This window comes from Paramormyrops kingsleyae, chromosome 22, assembly GCF_048594095.1.
Source record: "Paramormyrops kingsleyae isolate MSU_618 chromosome 22, PKINGS_0.4, whole genome shotgun sequence".
In the NCBI taxonomy this organism is placed as follows: Eukaryota; Metazoa; Chordata; class Actinopteri; order Osteoglossiformes; family Mormyridae; genus Paramormyrops; species Paramormyrops kingsleyae.
This window is the reverse complement of record NC_132818.1, coordinates 15,724,509-15,750,293: the sequence shown is the minus strand read 5'-3', so window position 1 is coordinate 15,750,293 and position 25,785 is coordinate 15,724,509. Positions and strand designations below refer to the sequence as shown.

General features: G+C 50.7%; 1 protein-coding gene across 1 annotated transcript in view; it reads right to left on the bottom strand.

The window, feature by feature from the left end:
- Positions 1-22,821, bottom strand: part of notch3 (notch receptor 3) — a 31,807-nt gene extending 8,986 nt beyond the window's left edge. Inside the window, exons 1-18 of the mRNA XM_023821882.2 lie at positions 22,454-22,821; positions 20,694-20,766; positions 9,538-9,680; positions 9,118-9,453; positions 8,279-8,401; positions 7,969-8,202; positions 7,302-7,457; positions 6,959-7,144; positions 5,367-5,480; positions 4,459-4,572; positions 2,851-3,084; positions 2,649-2,759; positions 1,932-2,124; positions 1,492-1,637; positions 929-1,162; positions 658-810; positions 328-556; positions 23-224 (exon numbers count right to left, since the gene is read on the bottom strand). Of these exons, the coding sequence (XP_023677650.1) occupies positions 23-224; positions 328-556; positions 658-810; positions 929-1,162; positions 1,492-1,637; positions 1,932-2,124; positions 2,649-2,759; positions 2,851-3,084; positions 4,459-4,572; positions 5,367-5,480; positions 6,959-7,144; positions 7,302-7,457; positions 7,969-8,202; positions 8,279-8,401; positions 9,118-9,453; positions 9,538-9,680; positions 20,694-20,766; positions 22,454-22,514 (3,042 nt within the window). The 5' untranslated portion in view covers positions 22,515-22,821. The remainder of the gene's footprint in view (positions 1-22; positions 225-327; positions 557-657; positions 811-928; positions 1,163-1,491; positions 1,638-1,931; positions 2,125-2,648; positions 2,760-2,850; positions 3,085-4,458; positions 4,573-5,366; positions 5,481-6,958; positions 7,145-7,301; positions 7,458-7,968; positions 8,203-8,278; positions 8,402-9,117; positions 9,454-9,537; positions 9,681-20,693; positions 20,767-22,453) is intronic.
- Positions 22,822-25,785: the final 2,964 nt, after the last annotated feature.

Below are 25,785 nucleotides of genomic sequence, written 5' to 3'. Positions count from 1 at the left end.
AATGGATGGTGATGTGTCGGACCTGGCACCGGTTGCCGGTGTAGCCCTTGGGGCAGACACAGTGGAAGGCCTCCAGGCCGTCCTGGCACACGCCGCCATTCAGGCAGGGTTTGGCGTCACACTCGTTGACCTCGTGCTGGCAATTGGACCCAGTGAAGCCGGAGCGGCAGGTACAGGAATAGCCGTTGATCTTGTCAACGCAGGTGCCCCCATTGAAACAGGAGCTGTAGCCAATGAGGGAGGCAGGGGGGGGGGTGGGGGGAGATGGGTAAGCTTTGTGTTTAAAACAAGATGGTTGCCCACAGAGATGGGGAAGGTATTGCTGACCTCTCGGTGCAGTCAGGGATGTTGGTCTCGCAGTGGATGCCGGTGAAGCCGGGCTTGCAGGTGCAGGTGTAGCTGTTGACGTAGTCTGTGCAGGCGGCTCCGTTCAGACAGGGGGCGCTCTGACATTCATTCACCTCCACGGAGCAACGCGGCCCAGTGAAGCCCGGCAGGCAGCTGCAGCGGAACGAGTTGATGCCATCGGTGCAGGATCCGCCGCTCAGGCACGGATCTGGATCAGGAGGGAATGGAAAACCGCCGGTGAGAAAATGACTGTGGCAAGACTGGGTGAGCAGGCCAGTGTCTAGATGGGAGGGGGCGGGGGCTGCTCACTGGGAAGGCAGTCATTGATGTCAGTCTCGCAGTTGGGGCCGGTGAATCCTGGCCGGCAGATGCACATGTAGCTGCCCAGGGTGTTGGTGCAGGTGCCCCGGTTCTTGCAGGGGTTCAGCGTACACTCGTTGATGTCGATGTTGCACTGGTGACCTGTAGGGGGAGACAAAGTGCAACAAGTGTCACACACAGATTTTATCCGCTATTGTGTTTAATAGTATTTTATAGTTTTAATGCATGAGTACATGAGCAGACGTTTGCGGAGGCTCACCTTGCCACCCAGGCTGGCAGGTGCATTGGTATCCCAGATAGTCGGGGGTGTGGCTGCAGATGCCCTGGTTTTCGCAGGGGTTGGGGGAGCAGGGGGTCAGGACATCAGTGCAGGTGGGCCCGCTATACGGCAGCTCGCAAAGGCAGGTGAAGCTGGCCGCCCCGTCCACGCACGTGCCCTTGTTCAGGCATGGATTGGACACGCACTCATTAATGTTGATCTGGCACAGGGGGCCTGAAAAAAAAGGGGAAAGAAAAAAAGCACAGGTCATATATGTGCATAACATTTACCAGTGACAGTGGGCAGCCACTAGAGGGCAGCATGTGATCCCAAATACAGGCAGGGACCTTGTACAGCCAAAACTCAGTGGAAGTTTGTTATAAATGGGAATGTCACATACAGATTGACAGGCAATATGGCTGAACAGCTTGGTGGTTTATTTGGTTAATGACAGAAGATTCTAGGCCTGACGCTGCGCGGATCTCCAGCGACGTTTGTGAGGCCGTGCCCGCCGGGGAGTCACCGAATGCCCCGCCGAATGCCCCGCCGAATGCCCCGCTCACCTCGGAAGCCCAGCTGGCACTTGCACATGAAGCCATTCAGCTGGTCGACGCAGGTGCCGCCGTGCTGGCAGGGGCTGGACTGGCAGTCGTTGCGGTCTACGTCGCAGTTGGCGCCCACCCAGCCGGGCTCACAGTCGCACCTGTACCTGTGAGGTGGGTAGAGAGACAGTGCAGCACTCTTTACACTCGGATCAGGTGTATCCAAATAGACCCTGACTGGTTTTTATGCCAGTTTTTGTTACAGTCACATTAAAATCTTGGGTTTTCCTTCTTTTATAGTGCATATTTATAACGGAAATCCTTTTATTCGTAATGAAATGAAACAGCTCAAAGCTTTGTTTCATTTATCAATGATGTTTGTGCTAAACGAACCTCATGTGGATCTGGGTGCACTGAGAGCCATGGGCTCGGGGGGGCGGGGCTTGGGGGCGGAGCCTTACCCATTGAGGTCATCCCGGCAGGTGCCATGAACGCAGGGGCTGCTGCTGCACTCATCCACCTCGGAATAGCACAGCGGGTCATGGAAGCCCTCGGGACACTGGCAGTGGAAGCCATTCTCCTCATCCACACACGTGCCCCCGTTACGGCACGGGTTCGACGCACACTCGTCTATCTCCACCTTACAGAGGGGGCCTGCAGGAGGGAGGGAGCAGGAAGGGGTGGGTGGTGAGTAGATAACATTTCTGCAGTTGATCTTGGTGGCTTAGAACACTGTCCCTGTGATCAGAAGGTTGTTGGTTCAAATCTCGGCAGAGTGATTTCACCGTTGGGCCCACAAGCTAGGCCCTTAACCTCCAATTGCTCCAGGGACAGGCTGACCCAAACTCCCCAATTGTATGTCGCTATTTATAAAAGTGTCTGCTAAACAAATATAAAATGTAGAAGGATCTGCCCTCCAGTAATTTATGCATTAAATTAGAGTGACATTGCTTATCATGCTAAACAGATGAGGATGTTTATGTATAGGATGCAAACTGCATGAGCTGTTTAATCATGCTACGGCTCACAGAAAGCGCCTTTTAGATTCAGTCGATAGTTTTTTTGCGTTCTCTAAATGAAATCATTTTTATATTTAAAACCCCTTGAGTTCTGGACCTGGCATTCCTTTGATGCAGGTTTTTTTTTTGTAACCTGTCGCTGACGAGCACGCGACTCACCCGTGAAGCCCGGCTTGCACACGCAGTCGTAGCGGTTGATGCCGTCTTTGCAGACGCCGTAGTCGCAGGGGTTGCTGGCGCAGTCGTCGAAATTGATCTCGCAGTTGGTGCCTGTGGGAATAAGGAGGACGTCAAGCAACGGCGGCGCTGAGGGTCGGGGGGGGGGGTCACACGCAGGGCAGAGCGGGCCGGGGGCTCTCACCGGACGTCCCGTGCCGGCACTGGCAGATGTACTTATTGACTAGGTCCACGCACTTGCCGCCGTTCTGGCAGGGGTTGCTGTGGCACTCGTTGAGCTGGTTCTCACACCGGTAGCCGGTGTAGCCAGGTTCACAGTTACACATGTAGCTGGCGATTCCGTCGATGCAGGTGCCGTGGTGGCAGGGGTCTGGCTGGCAGTTATCGATGTTACTCTCGCACAGGGCGCCCTCGAACCCTGGGAACGGAGGCAGAGTGAGTTGCGCTTCCACCGAGTCCCTCTGCGCACTGAAAGCCCATGGATGGGGGACATGGGACATTAGTCTTGAACTTGAGAGGGGACGCTCCACGTCCGGTGTGCGGTGCTGCTCCCATGAAGGACCCGGGCATTTCCAACCCTTCACACCGAGCCTCAAGGCTGGAGGCCGCCAGACCATAATAATGTCAGTCACATATCACCTCATTCCTCATTCCATCTTCATTTCCCACTGAAGCCACACATTTGTTTGGGAACGGGGTTGGGGGGGGGGGGGTGTCAAAAAAAGAGAGCTTCGCTCAGGAATTGAGTCCTCCGTCCACCCCCCCCAACCCCTTTGTCTTCTCTGTTCATACAGAGAAAGAGTCCAAGGCTCAGAGTCCCGGATCGCTTAGTTTCCATGGCTACACTATGACTACCAGTGATCCATAGAGCTGGGCGGGACCTCTGGCCCCTGGGGGCGGGGCCTGTCGTGGAGGCGGAACTTGCTGATGGCCTCCACTTTAATGGAGTCTCACAGGCTTGCCTTTGTCAGCTCTGCTGCGCGGGCACAATGCGCCGCAGCCGGGCCCCTCCAACGGCCAGCCGCGGCGGAGGGGGCCCGGGGTGGGCGGAATACTAAACAGTCTGGGGGCCCCCCCCCATAAGAGTGGGCCAGTGCCGAAACGCAAATCTCACACAGCACCCCCTCCTCTCTCTGGCCTGTGTGCCGCAAGGCACTGCAAATGCACCTTCGTGCCACGGTCCTTGCGTTCACACTTGTACACGCAGTACAAGTCATACAAATTGAGAGACACACACACACACACACACACATAGCCCTGAATGTCTGCAGCTGAGATGCCTAACTAATATCACTTTGACCAGAATTGTGAGTCAAACTTCTTTTAATAAGTATGTGCTTTCTTTTTTCCAGAGGTTGATTTTGGTCCATTTGATAATAGCCAGTTATGCCATTGATACACATGAATTGCGGCTACACTGATGTTTAGTGTTGAGGGACAGATGAACAGATGTCCTATCGAAAGCCTATAGAGCCCTCCAGAGCAGCTGCGGGTGCCATGGCAACCCGGTGATATATCAGGGTCCTTGGGTGACCCCCCCCCCCCCCAGTGGGTGGTTAGTCACACTTCTCTTGAACCTTCGCGTAAATCAGTGTTTCCCAATCCGGTCCTCAGTCCACGTTTTTTCTCCCTTCAGGTTCCAGGTAGGGAGCAAAAATGTGGACTGTGTGCCAGGGAGCAAAAACATGGACCGTCTCTGAAGACCAGGTTGGGAGCTACTGCTGTAAATGACAGACATAGAGAATGGGGGCACCATCATCAGAGTTTGAGGGAAGCATGGATCAATTTTTACCTTCAGCACAACGGCATTCGTAACCGTTGGGCCGGTCGTAACACTTGGCTCCGTTCTTGCAGGGCGTGCTGGCGCACTCATCGATGTCAATCTGACACATGGCCCCGGTGAATCCTGCAAGATGCACGCACATATCTCAGCTGTCGAAAGAAGGTCACACTTCTCACATCATCTTAGTGCTACCGTGTTCATGGAATACAGATGTCTTTGCCCTGTTCTTCACCGTTTGTCTGGGCTGTGCCCTGGAATGTGCACGCCGAAATATTCTGGGCGCTTTGTAGAGAACTATGTTGTGGAATGCCTACAATGACCAGGGCCCTGGAATCTCTGTACTGTGCTGTGTTATGGAATGTCTACACCGCGCTGTAATCTGGAATACAGGCTAGATAAATTCTAGAGTATCTTGCTTAGATTAAGTACTGAGTTAAATTGAGGCCTTTGTTGATATTTAACAGAGAGGGGGGTGCAAAGGGTTGAAGGGAGGACAGGGTGATTGTTTATTCTCTCTCTTGGGGCAACCCCAGCCCTGCACTAGCTCCGCAGGATCAATAGCTAGATGGGGGGCAAGAAGAAGGAGGGGACAGGTCCTGTCTGCCCCAGATGTAAATTGCAGAGCTGGAAAAGAATCTCATTAGCCGGACTGCTGTTCCTCTGCACTTTGGGGAGGGAGGTGGAAGAGGGGGTGGATAGCGGACTATCGTTTTTTCCTCCTGAGCTGTGGCTGACAAGGAGATATGGGAGGTGGGGGGGATGCAGGCAAGTAGAACACAATAGTGTCTTTGTTCAGGCATGTAGATAGACGGCCTCCTGGGCCTGTCTGCTAAGCAATGGTTGCTCTGGCACACCAGAGGCAGCAAAAGTGGTCCACTCGCTGTCTTACGGTACTCCTCCAGTAGTGACCGGCCTACCTGGCTGGCAGGTGCATGTGAAGCCATTGACCATGTCCCTGCAGATGCCATCGTTGACACAGGGGTTGCTTTCACACTCGTCCACGTCCACCTCGCAGTAAGTACCCATGTACCCTGGCAAAAGGAAAAATGTAGGGTTTAGAAAGTGCAAACGTGGGATTTGGTCTCTCGGGCAACTCTCAGCTAATTGCTGTATCATTTAGAGCTAACCAAGCGCACTGTGTGTCCCCTTAGTTGGGAGCTCGTCGCAGAAGACCAGTGCGCAGAACCGATCAGGAACCTGAACTTGTGACCAGAACCCCGCAGATCACTTTCGGGGGGGGGGGGGGAAGCAAAGTCGCCGGGGTTCCGTTTGGGACGCCAGAGCCACGCAGAGCGAGTAAACCGTGAACCTGTAAACATACGGCGACACGAATGTCGCTGCAATACTGCAAACTCCCGGCTCAGAGACGCAGATGCAGGAACGAGGCTTTCCGAAGAGGAAGGGAAGGAATCGAGGGGCTGACAGACCCGCCGTGCGTTCCGGAGGGAGGGAGGGGTGCACACAGAGGGCCCCCTTTGTCCCACCATCTATTCCCACATTCATTAACATTCACCACATCGCCCCGCCCCCCCTTCCCCAAAAAAAAAACGCTTCTATCCGTCTAGCTGCCGACTCTCCCCCGCCCCCATCTTCCAAGAGACCCCACGCCACGACTAGGCCACGACTGGAACACGCATAAGCCACAGAGAGGCCACATGAAGCTAATGCCTCAGCTTCTGCTTGGAACTGGGAATGGCTCTTGACCTTGTCAGGCCCGCTTTGGTGCTCAGAGTTCAGCTTTTCTCGCTCAGCAGGGAATATGTGTAGTGGATTTCTCTCTCTTTTTTTTTTGCTGAATCTGAAGTCTCCTCAGTGTTTCATTACTTCCTTTTATTTCTGCTTCAAATGTCAAACTTAAGACTTGAGATCCCCGAACCTCTTTTCTTCTTTCGCTGCCGAGGCCGTGACTCAAATCCTTGCGGGCCGCCTACAGGCCATGTGAGGTTACTGCGCTCTCTCTACACAAAGGGCTGGTACAAGAGCTTAACGCAGAACTTGAGAGTTTGAACATGCTCAGTCCTAACGCTGTGGGACCAATAAAGGTTTTTATCCGAGATGGAGAGAGACTTGGGGAAAATCACAAAGTTCTCAAATGTTAAGCGTCAAATTATGGCAAATAATTTCAGTTTCGAAAGTTACATTTTCTCACCCATATTTAGTGAGCTATTTTTTTACCTCGAGCAGTTTAGGGTAGGAACCTGATAACACGACAGCTTTCCCCGGGTTCAAAAGTCCATGACTTTAGTCTCCTCACTGCCTACAGCCTAGAGCAGGGGTCTCCAACTCCGGTCCTGGAGAGCTACCGTCCAGTAGGTTTTCTATCCTCCCTGGCTTCTGATGAGCCACACTAGTTCTCAGGTAAATACCAGGAGCAGGTGTGGCTCATCAGAAGCCAAGTGGGACAGAAACCCTACTGGATAGCAGCTCTCCAGGACCGGAGCTGGAGACCCCTGGCCTAGAGACTGTGATGGACTCTCAGCTCCTGAATCAGCCGGGAGAGGACGTTTACCTGGCATGCAGATGCAGGTGAACTCTCCAATGCGGTCCAGGCAGGTGGCGTCGTTCTGGCAGGGCATGGACAGGCACTCGTTGATGTCGATCTCGCAGCGCGGGCCAGTGTAGCCCCTCCCACACTGGCACAGGAACGAGCCCTCTGTATTGACGCACTTGCCGAAGTGCTCACAGGGGTTAGCGCCTGCCAAGGGCGGGGGGGGGGGGGGGGGGGGGGGGGGGGATGGGCGGCGGAAAGGAAGAGGAAGGGGGGATTAATAAAAAAGAATCCAAACTTGCCCCCCCCCAACATGACTCCGTCTGATGGACACGCGGACGAGGCCGGCGGGAACCCCGCTTACCGATGGAGCACTCGTCCATGTCCTGGTTGCAGGCCCCGCCCACAAAGCCCGCGGGACACGTGCAGATGGCGCGCCCGTTCAGGGGATTGGTGTCGCACACGGCGCCCTCGTTGCAGGGGTTGCTGACACAGGCGTCATCCAAGTGGCATAACAGGCCTGGGAAGACGGCAAGCGGGCGCTCAGGTACCCATATGCACCTCTGGAAGATGCCCCTCCTCCCAGAATTACCCCCAGATGACGGCTCTGTGAGTCAGCGGGCAAGTGGGCCCCAGGGGAGACTGTGTCTACACGTAACCGTGATGTCACAGCGGGTATCGGGTATCCAGGCGTGGCTGTCTATTGGTGGCTTAGCTAGTATGACTCAGGGGTGATTCAGGGATTATTTTTATGGTGGAGGGCACAAGATGAGCCATAATTCATACAGAGGGCCATCGAAGTGGCATTAATACAGAGAGGCCAACTTCATCAATAGCCAATGATGTTGTTGTGAGCGACAGGAGAAAGGGCCAATCAGCTTTGTGGGCCCGCCCCTGTTGTGATTTTACCTGCATATAACTGTAGGACGTCCACGTGTGACCGGCCGCATGTTTTCAGTTCATTTATGACTGCGTGTTAATGTTGCGGCTGCTCCCACGTACGATCGCGTGCCCGGGGGTCGGACGGTCACCTGTCTTGCCGACGGGACACTCGCAGAAGAAGGAGGCGACGCGGTCGTGGCAGGTGGCGCCGTTGAAGCAGACGGCGGTGGCGCAGTCGTCGATGTTCTCGCTGCAGTCGTCGCCCGTCCAGCCGTTGACGCACACGCACGTGTGGCCGCCGACCGTGTTGAAGCAGGTGCCGCCGTTGTGGCACGCGTTGGGCTGCATGAGGCACTCGTTGACGTCCTCGGCGCAGTACTGACCTGCGGAGATGGGCGCCTGTGAGTTTGCCGGTACCGGAGCCGCGCCGTGACACTGGCTGTGGGACGGCGGCCGTACCTGTCCACTCGGGCCGACACTGGCAGTTGTAGGTGTTCACGCCGTCCACGCAGTGACCCCCGTTCATGCACTTGTGTCCCGGGCAGTCATCCACATTCACCTCGCAGTTTTGTCCTTCGAACCCTGGACACCGGATGGGGGGGGCGGGGCGGGTAAACAAGGTTATTGAAATTAGAGAGGCCACAGAAATCACAGCGCAGGGTCATTTGCACTCAGCATGCCTTTCATCCGCAAGAACTGTGGTAACTATTCATGTGTGTCGGGGGATGGGGGGGGGATGACTGAAAGTTAGGGGCTGAGACGAGCACTTATGCACTAAGCAGAGAGTCTCCCCCCGACCCCCAGCTGGGTCTGTGCGTGTTTATACTAGTGCGCGTCCTGGATGGAAAGCAGAGCGGCGTGTCAGCTGTTTAGCCCTTCCCACACTGAGCGTGTCGGCCCCGACGGAAGAGAGGGGCCTCCCTAAGCGAAAGGGACCGGGTGGGGGGGGGGGGGCTCCCGGCGACGTGCGCGTGTTTAAAAACCTCCTTCGCAGTTTCGATGACTTCCTCTTCCAGCGAGATACATTTCCTGTCCTCTCTCCGGAGAGAGGTCAGGAGGGCCTTAAAGTAAACTCCTGCTGTTTATTTAGCCCCCCCGCCCCCCCACCACCATCGTCAGCAAGCAACCCCTCACCCCGCCCCCGTCGGACTAATAATAGCAGACAGGAAGTGATGGTGGAATGGGACAGATTCTCTCGCCAGGGCCACTGAGATGGCTGTGTTGGGTTGTATGATGGGTTGTATGATGCGCACGTTCCCGCACACGCGTGTGTGTGTGTGTGTGTGTGTGCAACGTACCAGGCAGGCAGGTGCACTCGTAGCTCAGCTTGCCCGTGGGTCGGCAGGTGCCCCCGTTGAGGCACTGGGAGGGGGCACAGGGCATTGAGGACACCTCGCAGGCCCGGCCGCTGAAACCAGCCTGGCACTGGCAGCGGTACGAGCCGTACTCGTTGACGCACGTGCCCCCGTGGAAGCACGTTCCCGGTCGCTGGCACTCGTCGATGTCGCTGCGGCAGTTCTTGCCCTGGTAGCCGGGCGGGCACGAGCAGTTGTATCGGTTGTTCCAGTTGGTGCACCGCCCGCCGTTGGCACAGGGGCTGGTTACACACTGGTCAATCAGGGAGCAGTCCTGGCCTGTAGGGGGCGCAGTTCACACATTCAGCTCATTGTGGTAACCCGCCTAAAAGATGATGTCACCTCGGGGGGCAGTGGTGGTACCTCGGAATCCCCGCTGGCACACGCAGGTGTGCTGGGCCATGCCGTTGACCACCTGGCTCTTGCAGACGGCTCGGTTGAGGCAGGGTGAGCGGTGGCAGGGGTCCTGGTACTGGCACAGAGGTCCGATGAAGCCGGGTTGACACCTGAGCACAGGGGCACGGTAGAGATGTTGGTCATGGGGTTGTTGAGAAGGATCATAAGCTCGCATGGATTCCAGTGCCAGTTTAGCTAGAAGCAGACCATCAGAAACCAGCACTGTATCTCCACCCTGACCCCCCCCCCCCCCCCCCCTCCGCCACAGCTGAGACAGACCCCCCCCCCAGCTGGAGCGTGTCAGCCTCACTTGACGCCAGCTTGCATTCCTCTCCCATTACTTCTCCCTCCACTCTTGGCCCTTAGCATGTGTGGTCAACATTGACCCCCCCCAGCCGGAAACCACCACAGGGCCTCCCTCCTCCGCCATGGCTCAGAGAACCGTCCGGAACGCCAAGCCCGTGACATCACTAACCCACGCCGGAAACGCGGCACCAGTGACAACAGATTATTAGCGGTAAACGTTCCAGGTTAACTAATGGCAGGAAGGCGCAGCGGATGATGGCTGGGGGGGGGGGGGGGGGAACGGGGGAAGCTGTGACGATGGCAGGAGGAAGTACTTTCCACAGCGCCTCTCATGCGCTGCTTACACCTCAGCGGGAATGCGCTCTCCACATGACTGAGTGCCGTTTAGAAAAAAAAAGGCATGGGTGTGCAAATGGGGCTTCCCTGACCAAACCCCAGGGGCCAGTGGATTCGGTCTATGGATGAGGGCGTGCTGGAGGGGATACCTTTACTGCGGCACAAAAGCAACCGGCCAGACCAAGAGGCTCAAACTTCAAAAAGGCTTTGGGAGGCCCCTTGATGACAGCGATGCGGGGGAGGGACCGGACCACGTCTAACCGTGTCCTCTTCTGTGACTCCTCTCCGAGAGGACTGAGACCTGGCGTGCGATAAGCCAAGTCTTTTCTGGACTTGGGCCAAGCCGCCTGCTCTCTGGATCTGCCAGTCAGCTTCAGCACAATGACATTCGTGTGACAGCACCTGACGCTCTACCGTTTATATAACGTAGCTGCACATCGTTTCTGGGATTAAAAGAAGAAAAAAACAGACCAGGACATGACCTGGAAGAAGAGCCACCACACTTCAGCTATCATGGCGACTGCTGAAGTACACCTGTGTAAATCCGGCTCTTCCCGGAATCCCCTCACATGCTGAGAGGTCAGGTGTCAAAGGGCACCAGCTCAATTGAAATGATAATGACAGTCAGACTGAGCATCTGGGGGGGGGGGGGGGCTGTTATCTGGAGAATGTCATATTTCCTGTAATCCCTAGTTCCCAGCTCTGAAAACACTCAGATCCCCATCGCCATGGCAACTTCACAGGCGAATGAGCAAGCCTGACATCCCACCAATCATACAGAAGAAAAAGCTCCCCCCCCCCCCCCCCCCCCCGCTTCCCCCCCTCCTTGTGCTTTTGGCTATTTGTCATGGCTTGGCTGGGTTTATTTAGAAGCAAATTAACTATGTCTGGAATCTTGGGGATCACTCAGTAGTGCGGTGCAAAGATTGGGAGCGGGGTATTGGGGGGGGGGGGAGCTGGGGGGAGTCTGAGTACAAAACAGACACACAACCCTTACTTATTATGCCGTCCCTCTTTGAGTCTGTACGTTAAGCTACAGCCCCCGGCGAGTGAGTCACTGCCTGAGAGTCTGACCGGCATCAGTGTGAGATCGGTACGGCAGACAGTGTCTGCAGGCTTGCTTACATGTGTATCCGTGTGCCATATGAATGTCCCATTCATGTTTTCTTCATCCAATAGCAACGAATCAAGAGCCAGTCTCATTCAGTCCTGTAACAGTTATTTTTTAGCACTTACTGGGGAGACACAAATTCTACCGAAGGTAGCGCTAATGCTAATGGCAATGAGACCCTAGAAATAGCCCGTCCCAGTCCAGAGAACCCAGGCATCATGGTGCGTGACAGTAGATTGCCACAGAGAGTTTGTGAAGGTTCACGGTGTTTCTAGGCCCACCTGCACTCGCGGATTCTTTTTAAATTTAATTTTATCGCACCTTCTAAAGGGGGACACGGTTCCCCTTTAAGAAACACCAACCTGCTCCACTCACACACTGGAAAGGCCTTTTGTGCCACTTCAAATACACAGAGCACTGTAGCCAAAACACATTCTTTTGTCAGTTTCTTGGCTATGGCGAGCGTACCGTTCCCATCGCACACAGTCCGAGCCGCTTTAATGGAACAGGAGCAGCCTGTTCTGTTTGGAGGGGGCCCAGAGTCGGGCTTAATGTCCGTCGCCTCTGCTTTGGCTCCGCCTTGGCCTGCTAGGCATGGGACAGGGGTTCGGATTGGACGGGGTGGTGGGCCGTGGACGACGCGCGTTGCGGCCAGGATGGCGTTCTTCACACAGAGAAAAAAAAGTTACGCCCGATCATAGGCCATGATGGTTTTACAAAGGCGGGGGCAGCAGTGGTGGGAGGTTGACACTAAACCCAAAGTGTCATAACAGAATAGACAACCCCCAACAGCTGCAGAGAAACATCTGTCCACATCTGTCAGCAGGGCTGATGCTGTCTGGCTGCCACAACCGGGGAATGGGGGTAAACGGGAGGGGGCAGACAATAGTTCTATTCTTTTTGGGAGGCGGGGGGGGACACTGGATTTGTGCGGCTTCATCTTCAGCCCATTGCCGCTGGGGTGCCATAAGGCATTCACAAATGCTGCCAGGGAACGAATCCTAACGACGGTACCTTTGGTACCGATTTCGTATCGCTGCATTTGTATTGCGAAATTTTGCCCTTGGAAGACCGACGCCAGATGCGACCGCATCTGCACATGTTTGTGTTGCCAGGAGACATGTTTCGGTCCCATGCACACAGTTTTCTGGACAATCGCTCTCATTGCGGTGTTACCAAAATTACGCCAGCCAAGCTTTCCAGTACTGATTTATGTAGGCACGGCCCCACACCCAGTCCACGCCTTTGTAATCCGAACCACAATTTCCTCCTCCGGGGTCATGTAGCAGGTAACGCTACCCTGTCCTTATAGACGGAGAGTCGCACAAGTACCTGGGGGGGGGGGGGGGATGGGTCACGTGTCACGGCCCTTGAAAACTGTAGGTCAAGACATACTGCCGGTCTCAAATGGGGAGTAGGAAACGCAAGCTGCGTTATGGCCGACGCAGTCTGGCGCGTCCTGGTGCGTGGGATTGACTTTAAATAAGCAGCACCGATAATCCTGATGGGAAGCTATCAAGAACCTCATGAAATATAAATAATGTACCTTTCATTTGCCCACATGACCTTGGCCAACGCCTTAGTGGGCTATAAATTTGAGATTTAAAATTCCACAGCTGACATACATTACAGAACTTGTTGTCACCAGGAAAAAAGGCCTGTATCCTTAATGTAGTTAGTCAGGGTGGGAAAAAGAAAAGCTGGTCGCCGGGCCCTGCACCCCCCCCCCCGCCGCCGGCCCACTGCCTTCGTGAGACTCTGCCCCCACCCCCCAAAAAGGAACCAGAGTGGGAGCTAGGGTGGTTTTGTGGCCTAAATAAAAGACTTAAAGTAATCAGAAGGCCATTGTGTGAGGAGGGGGTGCAGTGTACCAAACAGACTAGCTCTCAGGCCCTAGTCTCTCACCGACCGACAGGCTTCAGCTGTCGTCCTGGCAACGGTAACCCAGGGCTGGGGAGCGGAGGGGTGGGGGGTTTGTGGAGGACACTTTGAGCTCTTAAAAAAAAAGTCAGTTTTCTCGCTGCCGCACTTAATTGTAATCTTCAGCCCCGCCGAAGTGAAACTGAACGAAAGCAAGAAATTTCCAGAGGGCTGTACGACGGTGTGTCTTTTTTTTTTTTTGTTTTTTTGTTCATAACCCACAGCCTCCATTGACTAACAATGGCAGCTGACAGACAATAGAGGCATTGAAATCCCCACTGGGGGATATCTAGTGCTCACCCATGGCCTGAATGTTAACTACATAAGCACAAAGGCGAGAAACCCTTACTGTAAAACGTGTCTACCGCCGTAAAACAAAGCCAGAGACCATTTTTGATGCAAAGGCAAACTGAGAAATTCTTATGGGAATCGTGGCTCTCTGGCTGAGGGGGATTTTCAGTGGTCTGTCTGTCCGGCAGTCTAGTGCAGTGACCATGGTTGGCCCAACAGACTGGGAACTTTTTTCTCTATGCGGAAGAACTGCTGGTAGCAGGCGTCCTCCATACTCTGTCCTCTGAGCGGCAGATATGCGTTTCTAGAAAACCGCTATGAAAGAGGTCCAGACCAGGCCAAAGCGCATCTTGTAACTTTCTGGGTCGGAGTCTACTGGGCTCTCCTTGGGCAAACCCTACTGAGTGACCTGTGACTGACCTCCAGGAGGACAGAAATGACCGGCCAGCTCCCCTGATGATGATTGCAGCCAGTCTGATGGGCGGACCAGCAGAACACTCTCCAGACTCCCCAAGGCTGTTGATGGTATATGCCATAAGAGTAGTGTCTACAAATGCTGGGGGAGTGAGGCATCATTTCTTAACCCCTCCTGCTGGTTTCTCTTTCTTTACTCTCACTTTCATCCCACCTTTTCACTCACCCCTTTTTTCCTTCTCTGGTCAGCTGTACTCTTGGGTCTTCGGAGTTATTTGGCATCCGCACAGCTTGGCCAGAGGTCTTTGAACGTTCCTGTCACTAATCTGATGGGTCTGTGGTCCTGGCTTAGAGCGAAGGGTCACTCTAGGCGTAACAGCGGAGCAAAGCTCTTCGCATGGACACCGTAATGGTTCCCATCTAGGTGTGGTGTTTGCGCTCTCTTCCATGACACATCGCATCAAAAAAAAACAAGAGTCAAGAAACGGCTAAGAGTTTCTGGCGTTTTGGGTTTCCCCTAAAACCACCCAGCCAGAACATAGACTCCCTAAAAAACAAAGCAAGAAAACCAAAAAATAAATTAAAAGAATATGGCGATGGAGAGAGTCCAATTGCCAAATAAACAGATCTAACATCGTCTCTGGGTAGTCCAGGGCAGCTCCAAGGCTGTGGAGGATAATTACAGTCAAATGTTTCTTCAGATGCTAGTTTTATGCAGATTCACCAACAGCTATACATGTGGCCTGAGTATAAGTAGTATGTGGGCTAGGGAGACATGGCCATTCTTCCTCGAAGCGCGACTTCAGGAAGGGGTAAAATAGCACGAGTATCCCTTTTAAGTAATGGCTTAGCAACAGTGATTAAGCACTCCTGCATGTGGATGAAAGCTTGTAAGGTCGCGGAATGTTCTGGTAGCAGTGCCTCTGTCTGTTTGTAGTATGTTTATACTTGTGTTATGTGAGAGAGCGGGAAAGGCCACTGGATCCATGAGAATGTGAATTAAGACAGAGAGGGGGGTCAGAGTCACTTCCTGCAATAGAGCCTGGGAACCAAATTTCCTCCGACCTACAGGAGCTTGAGAATGTATCCCCGATAACATGCGTCCCTGAGAGACAATCGTATAATATATTGTATTGTGTGATATATTCTTTATTGTCATGTGTGAAGGCACCGTAAGGACTGCTACTCAATTTCGTTGTACTCTGACAATAAAGGAATCTTAATCTTAATGTCCATTGTGACACATTTTAATGCCTAGGATTTGAATGACTGCACTGAATCTTCTTAGGAAAAGCTGGATCAAGTAAAGCCCATGTTGGGTCTGTGTAATCCCACCTCTTATCGGACAGCCGAGATGATCTGTTGGCCCCATCCTACTCATTGAAATCATACCCTGTCACTACAAGTGTCCCATTCCATCGAACCCTGTTGTTAGAACATTCTTGAGATGACTGCGAACAAGCTATGTAAGGATAAAGTTGGCAGTAGGACTGAGGGGATCTTGCCTGGGTAACTTGAAATTTTGACCATACATGTGCAGGTTCTAGAGTCGAAAACTGATATGTGCGTAAAACTTCTCCAGGGAATATCTCTTCCTCTGTCGACAAGTCGATCTCGAAGTACCCACAACCGTTACCCTTAATCTAAGGACAAAGATTGACCTTGCTCATTCTGAAGAGTGTGGTATGCTAGCTTATTCGTACTGCAGTGGTGGGACTTGAGAGAGTCCAGAGTTGAGTACTGGGAAAGAGCATGTTTTTTTGTACTCGGGTAAGGCAAAGGTATTGGTCCTTGCCCCCCTTTATCTCTGTGGGTGTGAGGATATGCAGACAAAGGCAGGTCCACGTTCCACAGCACCATGCATGCCCTAGTGAGCCCCGGGCACCCAGTAGCAGTCCGCTGCTCCCCACACGAGGCGGTCAGCCACTCAATGCCAGCACCTGGCCCTCCAGCTCCTCCTTTGTTGAAGGCTGACTCTGCAAGATTACCATCACAACATCCACCAGCTGTCTGTCCACCCCACCCCCACCACTCGCTTTGAATGACACCCTCTCAATCTGCCTAATTATCCATCCCCTAAACCTGCTCTTCTCTCCTGGCAGGGCAACCCTCCCCCAGGAGTTCCTGGGGAACTTCCCCAGACCCACTCAGAATGCTAGGCAGACTTTCTTCCGTGTTTCTTCACACAACTGGGAAAACCAACCATTCTGGGGGGTTTTATTTTCAGCTAAAAGCCCGTTGTTTGGTATGGTCCTTAAATAAGGAAACACAAAAGCAACGTGATAATAATAGCATGCTTACAGTTAACTGAGCTACCATGCCTCAAGTCAGGAGAACACACAGTCAGTCTTGGAGGCACAATGAAAACCAGGAGCACATCCCAACTATTTTACAACCCATTCATTTCCACCTGGTTTCATATTCCATGTGGTGATACATTTCAAGCTGGTTTTCTTCCCCCACTTTGTTGTATTAGCAGAGCCAGTTTGTTCTGGCAGAAACCCAGAAATGGCATTCAGGAACTTCCAGGAACTAAAATACCAGTCGATAAGATATTAAGTGTTTTTATTTTAGGGACAATACATAATTAGCGGAATGCTTCCAGATGTGCTAAATTCATACTGAACTGGTTTTAAAAATCGGCTACAGTGCGCATGTGCCCTACAGCTTCAAAACACACCTGTACCTGTCAGCCAACGATCTCACCTGTTCTTACCTCACTCACAGACACCTGTACCTGTCAGCCAACGATCTCACCTGTTCTTACCTCACTCACAGACACCTGTACCTGTCAGCTACCGATCTCACCTGTTCTTACCTCACTCACAGACACCTGTACCTGTCAGCTACCGATCTCACCTGTTCTTACCTCACTCACAGACACCTGTACCTGTCAGCTACCGATCTCACCTGTTCTTACCTCACTCACAGACACCTGTACCTGTCAGCTACCGATCTCACATGTTCTTACCTCACTCACAGACACCTGTACCTGGCAGCCACCGATCTCACCTGTTCTTACCTCACTCACAGACACCTGTACCTGTCAGCTACCGATCTCACATGTTCTTACCTCACTCACAGACACCTGTACCTGGCAGCCACCGATCTCACATGTTCTTACCTCACTCACAGACACCTGTATCTGGCAGCCACCGATCTCACCTGTTCTTACCTCACTCACAGACACCTGTACCTGGCAGCCACCGATCTCACCTGTTCTTACCTCACTCACAGACACCTGTACCTGTCAGCTGTAAATCCTGCCTGCACCTGTATCCATCATCCTCGCACAGTAGCTCCCTAAAAGGACAGACTTCCCCAGGCCAGAAGGGCACTCTGATCATTCCCTCGCGAAGAACAGCCCCATTGTGAGCGTGCACTCAAAACAACACGGCATTCTGGGATAACTCCCATAATCGAGCATCGGCAACACGACCCCCGAGTTTCTTGCTCGTTCACCTGTGGCTCGCTGAGTCACATTAGTAAGTGTGTGTGTGTTTGGAGGGGGGCACAGAGAGGCTATTCATATTGTTATAGAGAGGTTCCTCTGTGAAGGCCACTCCTGCGCATTGAAACGAGACAGGGACTTTGACAGGATGAAACGGACACCTTTTTTTAAAGGTGACAGGGTATCTCCAATTGTTGTGGAATGTCCTTCTGCTTGTATTGGGGGGGGGGGTTGGTAGTGAAGGGGGACACATCATAGCAGGCAAGTCTAACCAGAGAAGAGAGCGGCATTCCAGGATGAGGAGGCAGACTAGGCCTCGGTGGGGTGACCGTCTCAACATCATGACCCCCCCCCCCCCCTCCTCCAACACCCCCATGGTAAGCAGGGCCCCCTGGATAAATGGGACAGGGACTGCGACAATGAAACCTTACACAGATACACCAGGAGTGGGCCAACGCTGAGAGGTGCACAAATACGGGCAGGAGTTACACAAGCAGAGACAAGCACAAAGTCTCCGGTGTGTAGGGAAAAAAAAGGCACCAATCGGCGAAGCACTCCACATCCCAGTTCTCCTGGGAGAGAGGAGGCAGCCAGGGCCTCTACTGCTCTGGCATGGCATTCAACTGGCACCCGGACTATACTATTGCATACCCCCCACCTCGTCCACCACGGGCCCCAGCTTTGAAAGTCAAATCCCCCTGTCCCATTTCTCCCGGCTCCCACAGCTCACTCCTCACACTTCTGCCCCTCTTTGTCCGCCTCTCCCATACGCCCTTTCTGCACCTCCTCTCCCTGGCCTCCCCTTTGTGGCCACCGGTGCCTCGTTTCACGGCAGGTTTCTGGGGAAGCGGAGCTGGTTTTCTGTTTGAGGGCAGCTCCGGTTACGGACGGGTCTGACCGCTTTGCCGCCGCCGTGGCCCGCGGCAGGGGCTGCGGTCTCGACGGCGCACTGCGAGGAATGAAACTCGGCTTGGCCGTTTTCAAAATGGTCTCCTCTCCCCCCACCGCACAGTCGCCGCCTGTCCCTTGACAGACGACGTCTACAAAGCTGATCGTAGCGTTCAAGTCTGAGCGGCACCACACAGAGATACCGCCATACGGACAGGTAGGGAACGCTAACAAGGTGCGGCACAGGTTTCAAAAAGCTCATGGAAAAAAAAAAATACTTACACAACAACCTAAACAGCATCCCACTGAAACCAGCACTGATTGGCTGTGGGTAATAATTGACAGACGCCGCAGGCATTTCATGACCGTGCACTGCTTTGACGGCATGTCTCCGGGGATCCATGCGGCGGGCAGGTTAATGTTTCATTCGCTGGGTGTTTGATTCGAGTTTCCTTGTGCAGATAAGGACTCTTTCTCAAAAGCCTCCTTATCGCCACGGACACCTGGGAAGGATCTCTGTCAGTGACAAAGGAACTATTAGGACGGCTTGTGAGCTTGTGCATGAGCATGTACACGCGCACACATGCACACGCACACGCCAATACACTATCCTCCTGGGCTGGGTGGACCATTCAATCAGTTATGGGTTATACTATACCAGTGGCGTTATACTATACCAGTGGCATCGCTGACTAAATCTACTGAGCGGGGATTGATGTGACACACTTCAAAAACCCCCCTTCGGCAACGTCCCGTCTTAAGATGGCGGGTGGGCGGGTCGGAAAAAGACCCCGGGGTCTGTTCTGAGATGGGTGGGGGTAGCAGCAGCTGGCCAGAGAGGCGAAGTCCCCTACCCACACATCCCCAAGTAATTCCCCTGGCATCCGGCAGCATAAGCCAGGGAAAAAGAGAAAACAGACTGGTTTTATCTCCAGAACAGGAATGCACCACCCAGAGATTTAACCCTCCATCCGCCCGTACAATCGGCAAAGTCTGAACCTCCTGGCACACAGGTGAAGGATCTCAGTCGGCTCTGTCCTTTCTCCTGACCATAACCCACCTCCCTGCAAAAGGACTTTGGCCCGGACTATGTTGCTGCCCAGAAGCTGCAGTTTGTGTCCGCAATGAACCCTGTCACTGTCCAGATATACACTGTACAACATGAAGACAACACTAATTATTATTATTTAACAGCACCTGTAATTAATAATTCCAGCTGATAATCCCAATTGCACTGTGCAGTCATTGTTATAAATGTTATTATATGTAAAATGCATTATTCTCATTTTGCCATAAGAAAAATACTAAGAGTATACATCCCAAGTTCCACATCATTATATTCTGACGGTGCACTTTACGATCCAAATCACTAATCTGAAATGGCTTTTTTTTTTTTTTTTACATCTGTAGGTAACTTGTTTTTTTTTTTTTTTTAAATCAATTGCTGTTTGCGTATTTTAAAAAAGGCTAATCTAAAAGATGGCTGGTGAACGGTCTGTTGCTTTTTTTTTTTTTACAACTCTGACCTCTGTGCCTGGATGAAGGAGTGGTCACGACCCATAAAGTAATAAAAGTTACTGCAGCGATTCCTTTGGACTAGTAATGTCCCGTCAGACAAAGGGTAGGACCACTGCGAGGGACCGCCTTTGTTCGCCGAGGCTCTAAACCAGCGGCCCCCGGGGGCATGTGTGCCTCCCATTTCAAACGCTTCACTGTTTAGTCATTGGTTTGCACAACAGTAAACAAACCGACGGCTCTGGTATGTTCTTATATTTAACTGCAGAGGTTGTTCCCACGTCCCTCTGTGTTGATTTAAAAAAAAAATGGCCCGAATTGACGGGTGGCTAAGGCATTCCCAAATCAGGCGGGAAAGTAGAAACAACAGCCCAGGGCTCTACGATAACAATAAGATGGCACTGGAGTGTATGCTAATCACCACCGCTGCCCTTAATGGCAACTGGCGCGAAACGAATCGCGGTGCAACGTGCCGGCACCGTACAAAAAAAAACGTGCAATCACCGCCACTCCGGGGAATATTTAGAGTCGACGATTACTGTTTCACAAGTCCATTGAATAGGTGCCACCCCATTACTGTGCAAACTGAAGCGAAATCCACAAGCTGTAGAGGTTGCACAAGAGGCAAGAATCATTGCTTTATAACAACTTCCAGCACCGTGAAACTGTATTAATCGCGATGTGCGGAAATAACAACAAAACCAGCACGATGCTAGTTCACACCGCTTCTCCCAGTTCCATGTATTAGATCAGCCGCAATTGGATTTTGAAAGCACAATCTGGATTGGTATAGAAGATTGCACATTTCAGGCTGAAATGGTAGTTCAGCTTTTTTTTTGCATGACAATGGGATAGGGGTGGATACGCATCCAAGGCGAAAGGGACACTTACACGCATCGTGAGGTGGACTCTTTACACATTCCTCCATTTTCACAGGGCTGGTGTGTATCCACGCAGCGGAGGCCTGTGGAGAAACGGCAGGGAGGGTGTGAGGTTGGAAAAATTTAAGACTGAAAGAACATGATCAGAAGAGCAGAAGGAAAAGTGCGCATCTCTTCTACGACTGCTTGCTCATCCAATTCATTGTCTAAATGTCTTGCACAAATCTGATTCGCATTTGGCGCATCACCGGTCCCCCATCCATAACCAAAGGGTTAGAGCAACCTGGAGAGCGCTGAAACAACTTGTTCTTGCAATAAAACCTGATCGTTGGTCGCAATTGTCATTTTACAGCAAATATACATATAGGAGCACATATAGCGTACGGCTGTAAATATATCGGACTTAACGCTTGTCTGATCATGTTATCTATAATGTCACTTTTAGTGGTTATGACTTCCAACCTCAAATGTAATGTTTTGATACTTAAGACCTTATTGGGAATATGGTTATTTCTTCCTAAGTGGATCACTTGCTTTCAAATAATGGCAATTTGCCGTCCCTGTTTAAACAATTAATGTTTCAAAAAGACAAGTACATTTCAGTTGGATATAAGAAAATTATTATTTCACGCCACATAACGGTATCTGCTGTCCACAAAAGAATATGAATTATTTTTAAATTTTTGAAAAATATTCTCGCACTCATTACTCTTCATTCCCATCCCCCACTAAAAAAAACAAAGTTCAATTGTTAAAGGTCTTTGTTCGTAAAAGGAGGGGGGTATATGGATCACTACCCCACCCCCCCTTCAGTCACACACAAACTCCTATCCCAACCCCCATCCCCGCCACCAAGCATGAAGCATCCCGACCACCACCCCCCCTCCCCAAAGCAAGTTCTATACCAAAAATATAACGCCCCGCATAAAACATGATGGGTGCATTGCTTGCTAAGTGGATTTCTTTCCCAATCCCAACAACTTGTTGAATGCGTTAGTTGACGGCAGCATTCCATCCGCACAGTCTGACCTGCACGAAACCGGCTGGTATGCTCAACATCCCATTGCGTTTAATTATTTTCTCACGGGGGTGTTCTGCCTTTCAGAATTGCAATTCGTCGAACAACCACCCCGCTGTGACAGACGGGGCTCCTCGGCGGTACCTGAAGAGACTAAATCAAATTCTGCGCAAAGCTGGTGTGACTGGCGATTGCAGCGGATGCATGTACTAAAATGTACAAGTACAAAACTAAAAAAAAAACATTTAAAGGAATGTGCTGAAAAATCTTCAGCTCTAACATTCCCTGAAAATCACAATAAATTGGATGCACTCAGTCAATTCAGTCTCAAGGAACTGGACGTTTTTGTCGCACAACCAAACCACGCCGCTATGAATCTTGAGAGCGTCACGTTTTTGTGTGATATGAAAAGGGAGACAATTAAGGCCCATCTATTAAAACTTTGTACGTTATTGTCTTATTTGTTTACCGCCTTGCAACTGAAGCAAAGAGGTCCCATTTCCAGTTCTGGGTTATCCTCGCTATCGGGATTTTAACTCGGAGGCAAGACGAGGTACCGGCGAAACACGCGAATCGAAGCATGAGGATGACTTGTTACGGCATGGAAAAGCTGCATGAAAATCATCCCTAAACCATGAAGCGACACATACTACAGGTGTTCAGAAACACATTTTAACTTTTGCAGGCACATCATCATTATTGCAAACCTTTACTCTCTCCCCCAATATCGCAGTATGGATGTAAATCTTTACCTTCACAATAGTGGGTCAGGGATAAAATCCACATTAATATCCAAATACTGTAATTCCCCATCCTTATGGAAATTTGTTCCGACTCTTCTCTTCAAATTGTTAGCAATAATTCATCCATTAAAAATTCACACAATGGTCAAAGTTCCAAGAAATCACGGTGAAATGGGATAGCGACATAAAGTTGGATAAAACACATACACACACGTGCTGGTTAAAATATGGGCAAAGACGAATAACTGAATATAGTCCAATTCTGTAATATCTATATATTTTTTCTTCGCAGCACTGACCCGGCTGCAGTGCGTCTTGAAAACACCGCCGACAACTTCGAAAACTTTTCTCTACTTTACCGCAGGTCAGAACTCAAAAAGAAATGTAGTATTACTCCGCCCTCTTCTCCTCCTCCTTCCCTCTATCCAGAGAAAGGACGGCTCCTTCCGCCTTAAGACCCACAGAACCCAACCAATCTCCTATGATAGTATTTTTAATATTACTGTACAATAAACTAAGATTGTTTAAATAGAACAGTTTGACCGCAAATCTAGTTTATGATCTTTCCATTAAACTACGGACGGAAGATTGGGAAAAAAAAAGTTTTAGGAACTATTTCTCATGTACTGATAATGTCTTTGTTCCCAGCAACTAATTCTTAACGAGTGTCCTGCCAATGGGACAATTAACGGTATCTCATGGGACGGCAGTGGAATGTCTGAGCCCAAAGCAAAACACGGGACAAGCTCTCGTGCGACCAGGGGAAACTGCAATATCTACATCTCTTGCATGAAGGAACCTTAATGTTAGTTCAGGAACGATAACTTAAGTGCATTTTTTATTTTATAAGACATATGATTAGGCTACTTATTTGAACAACGATGCACACTTCAGGCTATTTTCGAGAGGTTAGACAATTTGACGACTTTATAAAATGGCATCACGTGTCATAAGCCAGAGTATGACTACTAGAGAAAACACAAATCAAAACGGGTGATGGTAAGACACTGGCAGAGCAGGCCATGAAGACTTGCTGTTTTGTCTGTGATGATAAAGCTGAGAAAACGTGCTTAACCTTGGAGTATGCTGTTCGACAAAAAACAACACTAAGTCTTTGTTTCACTGCAAAAACGACACGAGGTCACTAATGCTGGGTGATCTATGGAAGCTGCTTAGACCATGATGCAACTCGAATAATCAGAAATGTAACATATCTTGAGAAGCGAGATCCCAAAAATATATTAAAAAGCTCAACAAACAAATTTATTAACACAGTGCAACGAAGTGTTAAGTGTGAGAAATTGAAATACAACACCTGTAGACGTTCTGGTCGAAAGAGCTAAATTAAGGCCTTAACATAATTATTTTACAGCAAACCGTAATAAAGTTAAGCCTGGGAGATAGCGGCCCTGAGTGATTACATATTGGGCAGTTCATGCAAGAACTCATTTAAGAGAATTAAGTGAAAAGGACAGGAAAGCCGTCCCGTTAAAGGAAAGTCGATTACTGCAGCACTGAACCGCGTAGGCTAAGGTTTAATCCAGACTCTACCACAGTGAGCAATCCGAGACGACAGGGTATTTTTCACGAGGGTTTTTTTGTCTTCTGCTGTTTCTATGCATTTGCGTTTAAACGCTCCAGTGCAATTCTAAGGAAGGGTGTTAACTCGGAGAGCGGCGCTTCTCCTCTTATGTCATCCCGCGTCCTGCTGAAGGCAACGCCTTCTCCCAACTAGCGTAACGTTACCAGAACCTTGGCCGTGCAATTAAACCGGGTCACCCAGACCATAGAAACGAAATCAAAAAATCTCATAAGTGTCTTCAGGAAATGTCAAAACAGCGGGGCCGCTGCTTGAACAGGCAGTTTCCCAGTTATATGTCCGCGCTTTCAAACTGGCATGTTTCCTGCAGCTCTGCGCACAAGATAAGGATTCGATTGCACTGGATTTGATTGTTGATCAGTGGATCGTAGATTAGGTGTTCAGCATAAACTGAATAACAATCTTCCATCTTGCTGTCACGTTACACTGCCAAAAAAGTAATAATATGCCTTCTCCATCAACAGTTCACGTATTATTGGATCAAAATTTAAATTTGATTCACTTCATGTTTCCTTCCCTTCGTAGTATCGCAGCCAAACATTTAATGTGCGTTGCTGACGGAATGCACCGTGTTGTCCAACTGTAACCGAGAGAGGCTGTTAAAAAATAGTATTATTCTGCAGGGAAATGACGAATGGAAAGCAACAGGTGAGAAAAGCCCTGCTGACGCCAATAGTAGGGCGAAATATGTAACAAAAACACTTTTAAAGAGTGTGTGTAAGTGACTTTAGCGGAAACCCGAGATTAATACGGGATATTCTGCTTCGGCACAATGCTACCATTTTCGTGGAGACAATCGGGCGTTTCGCAGAGCGTCCGCTGCGGGAGACCCGAGAGCGCCGGGGCGCTTTGGAGCACAATCATTATTTAACACTGCTTCAAGTTTTAATTGTTATATCCCCATTTACATTTCCACTGATATTGGAAGTAACACTTCCATTCGGGTCTATGTAAGATAACCAAAAAACGTTTATTTACCCAAACAGTTTAACTTTCTGCACCGCATATCATAATCAATTAAATCATTACTCGATTATCTCAGTTTTTATGTAAAGGTGTTTACAGTGATATGGATGGCGTCCGTGTACAAAATCAGCAACCTGGCCAATTAGTGATTTCAACTGTGTCGTGCTTTTGCGAGATTGCTGAATGTTTTGGAGTAGCCGTTTACACTTATCACGTCGTATCAATTAAATAGGTACCATATTTATTTTCTGAAATGCGTGTCGCCGTGTCAGTGTCCCTAAATACGCGCACCTGTACATGCAGTCAGTGACTGCGTTTAAAATGGCCAATACGTATATTAAAAAGCGCATTTTAAACGAGACCAGTTTGTTGTCCCTACAGGGCTGTCGGCGTCCATTTGGGCGTGTGAATGGTTGATTACTAATTAAGTCTAATTAATGCTCCTTCGGTGACGTGCGATTTAGTTTACGGGATGCTGTTTGTGTCTGTGGTTTAGTGGCGCTTTTTCTCTGGTGCGCTTTCTTTATGACAGCTGAAGCTTGGCGTGTAGCATACTTGAGTCGGATTGATGACTTTAATGCGGGTCTGTTTCCATGCTCTCCGGCCCGTACAGACCCTAAACGGCCAGGCTTGGCCGACTTAAGCTCCCCCTAACCTGATATCGTGGGTCACGCCTGGTCTTCAGTGTTCTGAAGCGGGTGAGTTTTTATTGTATATGGTGTTTGGTTTTACGCCTGAACACACACACACTTGGATTTTCCATTTTTTAATGACC